Raw genomic sequence first — 3,231 nt, 5'->3', positions numbered from 1 at the left:
ATCACCAGTATGTGTACCCCTTTCCTTTTTGGGCATAAAGACCATACAACTTAAGTTCTCAGAGAACAGGCTCAGGTTTCTGACCAATGCACAGTAAGAGGATATGCCTAACAAGATGAGACAGTAAAAAGGCCCCAGAAAACCTGCCTCCTTCCTCTGCTGTAATTCCCAGGAAGCCTTGTGGTAGAAATGGAGTCATGGATCAAACTGGCTTAGATTACTAATCACCACATAGAGGCATCTGCTCTGGACAGTTACCTAGCTGAGAAAATTTTGATCATAATTTTTTTATATAAAGTTACTACTTATAAGCACTGCTCATTTCTTCAACATGGGCATGCCAACCTAACACACACATGTTGCTATCCCCTTTTACCAAAGTTTACAAAATATAAGTAACCTTACCTCAATCAGTAACTGATTTTTTTTTCCCCTTTTGGTTGCATCATTCTGAGTGTTTTCATATAAACAAACAAACAAAAAAAATCACAAACAAACAACAAAAAAAACCCAACAATAGTTTTTGATGCATCCAGTTGTTGTATCCTCAGGAAGTTCCAGATGTTTCCAGGTAACTCTGTCGTTTAAGGACTGTGGTTTTGTCCAATGAGCAAAGGTCAAACTCAAATGTGTTTGTGATATGAAAGTGTCCAGTTTCTTCTATAAGGTTCACGATCTGCTGCAGAATGTGTCTCTCTCTCAGCATCATTAACCTTCTGTGAAGCTCGACCTGTTCGTCTAGGTAGGCCTTGTCACGCTCACCATTCTTTATTTGTTTATCTGATTTGCTTTGCTTTATTGGATTTTTTACGTCAAGAATATGGTTGTTGTTGGTTTTTAATAAAGGTGGCGGGGGTTCATGATGGAGGGGCGAAGAAGCTGAGCTGCTTTCACTGTCGCTGCCGTCACTTAAGCTAACTCTGCGGCTTTGGCTGCCTCCTCTATTTACAGGTCTCTCCAGGGGGAGGAGTCAAGATGGCGGAGAAGTAGCAAGCTGAGACTGCTTCAGCTAGCCGGAGATCAGCTAGATAGCTTATCTAAAGATTGCAAACACCTGAAAACCCATCGGCAGATTGAAGAGAAGAAGAACAGCAATTCTGGAAACAGAAAAACAACCACTTTCTGAAAGGTGTTTTCTTTTTTAAAAAAATTTTTTTTCTTTTCTTTTTTCTTTTTTTTTCTTTCTTTCTTTTTGAACCTCTTTTTATCCCCTTTCTCCCCACTCACGATTTTGGATCTCTTCTAATTTGGTTAAAGCATATTTTCCTGGGGTTGTTGCCACCCTTTTAGTATTTTACTTGCCCCTTCATTTACTCTTATCTGGCCAAAATGACAAGACGTAAAAATTCAACACAAAAAAAAAGAACAAGAGGCAGTACCGAAGGCTAGGGACCTAATCAATACAGACATCGGTAATATGTCAGATCTAGAGTTCAGAATGACAATTCTCAAGGTTCTAGCCGGGCTCGAAAAAGGCATGGAAGATATTAGAGAAACCCTCTCGAGAGATATAAAAGCCCTTTCTGGAGAAATAAAAGAACTAAAATCTAACCAAGTTGAAATCAAAAAAGCTATTAATGAGGTGCAATAAAAAATGGAGGCTCTCACTGCTAGGATAAATGAGGCAGAAGAAAGAATTAGTGATATAGAAGACCAAATGACAGAGAATAAAGAAGCTGAGCAAAAGAGGGACAAACAGCTACTGGACCACGAGGGGAGAATTCGAGAGATAAGTGACACCATAAGACAAAACAACATTAGAATAATTGGGATTCCAGAAGAAGAAGAAAGAGAGAGGGGAGCAGAAGGTATACTGGAGAGAATTATTGGTGAGAATTTCCCCAATATGGCAAAGGGAACGAGCATCAAAATTCAGGAGGTTCAGAGAACGCCCCTCAAAATCAATAAGAATAGGCCCACACCCCGTCACCTAATAGTAAAATTTACAAGTCTCAGTGACAAAGAGAAAATCCTGAAAGCAGCCCGGGAAAAGAAGTCTGTAACATACAATGGTAAAAATATTAGATTGGCAGCTGACTTATCCACAGAGACCTGGCAGGCCAGAAAGAGCTGGCATGATATTTTTAGAGCACTAAACGAGAAAAACATGCAGCCCAGAATACTATATCCAGCTAGGCTATCATTGAAAATAGAAGGAGAGATTAAAAGCTTCCAGGACAAACAACAACTGAAAGAATTTGCAAATACCAAACCAGCTCTACAGGAAATATTAAAAGGGTTCCTCTAAGCAAAGAGAGAGCCTACAAGTGGTATATCAGAAAGGAACAGAGACCATATACAATAACAGTCACCTTACAGGCAATACAGGTCTCTCCATTTCAGAGTCATTGTCCTTATCCTCTGCCTCGTCTGATTCCTCCTCATTGTCATCAGAATGCAGATCTTTCATTATAGACCTCAAAGGACCTTGTTGCCTGGTCTGGGACGGCATGAAGCTGGAGCAGGAAATCATCCAGATCCGGGTGACACAGTTATGAGATTCTTACTGCTCCCCCACTACCTTCCACTGAAACTTGCAACTTTGTCCTCTGTAATGCCCCTCCATAGCCTTTTTTGACCTCTGACTACCCCATTGGCAGATTGTGAAAGCTTGGCCTAAAGCAATGGTCTCCAATCTGGTCCTCTAATTATATTCTTTCTCCAATCCAGTCTGTGTAGGACTTCCTGCCAAAATAATGTCCGAAAATATTCCTGACTATTCTGAAAAGTTAATTCCATGATGTGTGTAGATTAGAATCTCTTTAAAACATAGAAATCTCAGACTTCTAGAATGATTTAACCATAATATGAAGAAGAAATTAAAGTCTATAGTTTGAGGGGAATTACTGAGATAATGCATTCTTAAAACTGCCTAAACTGGGGAAAACTGGACAGCCACATGCAGAAAAATGAAATTGGACCATTTCCTTACACCACACATGAAAATGACTCAAAGTGGATGAAGGACCTCACTGTGAGAAAGGAATCCATCAAAATCCTTGAGAACGCAGGCAGCAACCTCTTCGACCTCAACCACAGCAACATCTTCCTAGGAACATCGCCAAAGGCAAGGGAAGCAAGGGCAAAAATGAACTATTGGGATTTTATCAAGATCAAAAGGTTTTTCACAGCAAAGGAAACAGTTAACAAAACCAAAAGAAAACTGACAGAATGGGAGAAGATATTTGCAAATGACATATCAGATAAAGGGCTAATGTCCAAAATCTACAA

The 3,231-nt window shown here is 39.8% G+C and overlaps 1 protein-coding gene across 1 annotated transcript; it reads right to left on the bottom strand.

Moving 5' to 3' along the window:
• Positions 1 to 547: 547 nt before the first annotated feature.
• LOC309865946 (protein AF-9-like) lies at positions 548 to 2,457 on the bottom strand (the record flags this gene model as incomplete). The annotated part of the gene is made up of 2 exons (XM_082732960.1): positions 2,333 to 2,457; positions 548 to 955 (listed from the first exon to the last, which is right to left on the bottom strand). Exons 1-2 carry the CDS (start codon positions 2,450 to 2,452, stop codon positions 548 to 550), a joined length of 528 nt encoding a protein of 175 aa, XP_082589086.1. The 5' UTR covers positions 2,453 to 2,457.
• Positions 2,458 to 3,231: the final 774 nt, after the last annotated feature.

Source organism: Mustela nivalis (genome assembly GCF_964662115.1).
Source record: "Mustela nivalis genome assembly, chromosome: 5".
Taxonomy (NCBI): Eukaryota; Metazoa; Chordata; class Mammalia; order Carnivora; family Mustelidae; genus Mustela; species Mustela nivalis.
Note: the sequence above shows the minus strand (reverse complement) of the source record. Positions and strands in the feature narration are given on the sequence as shown.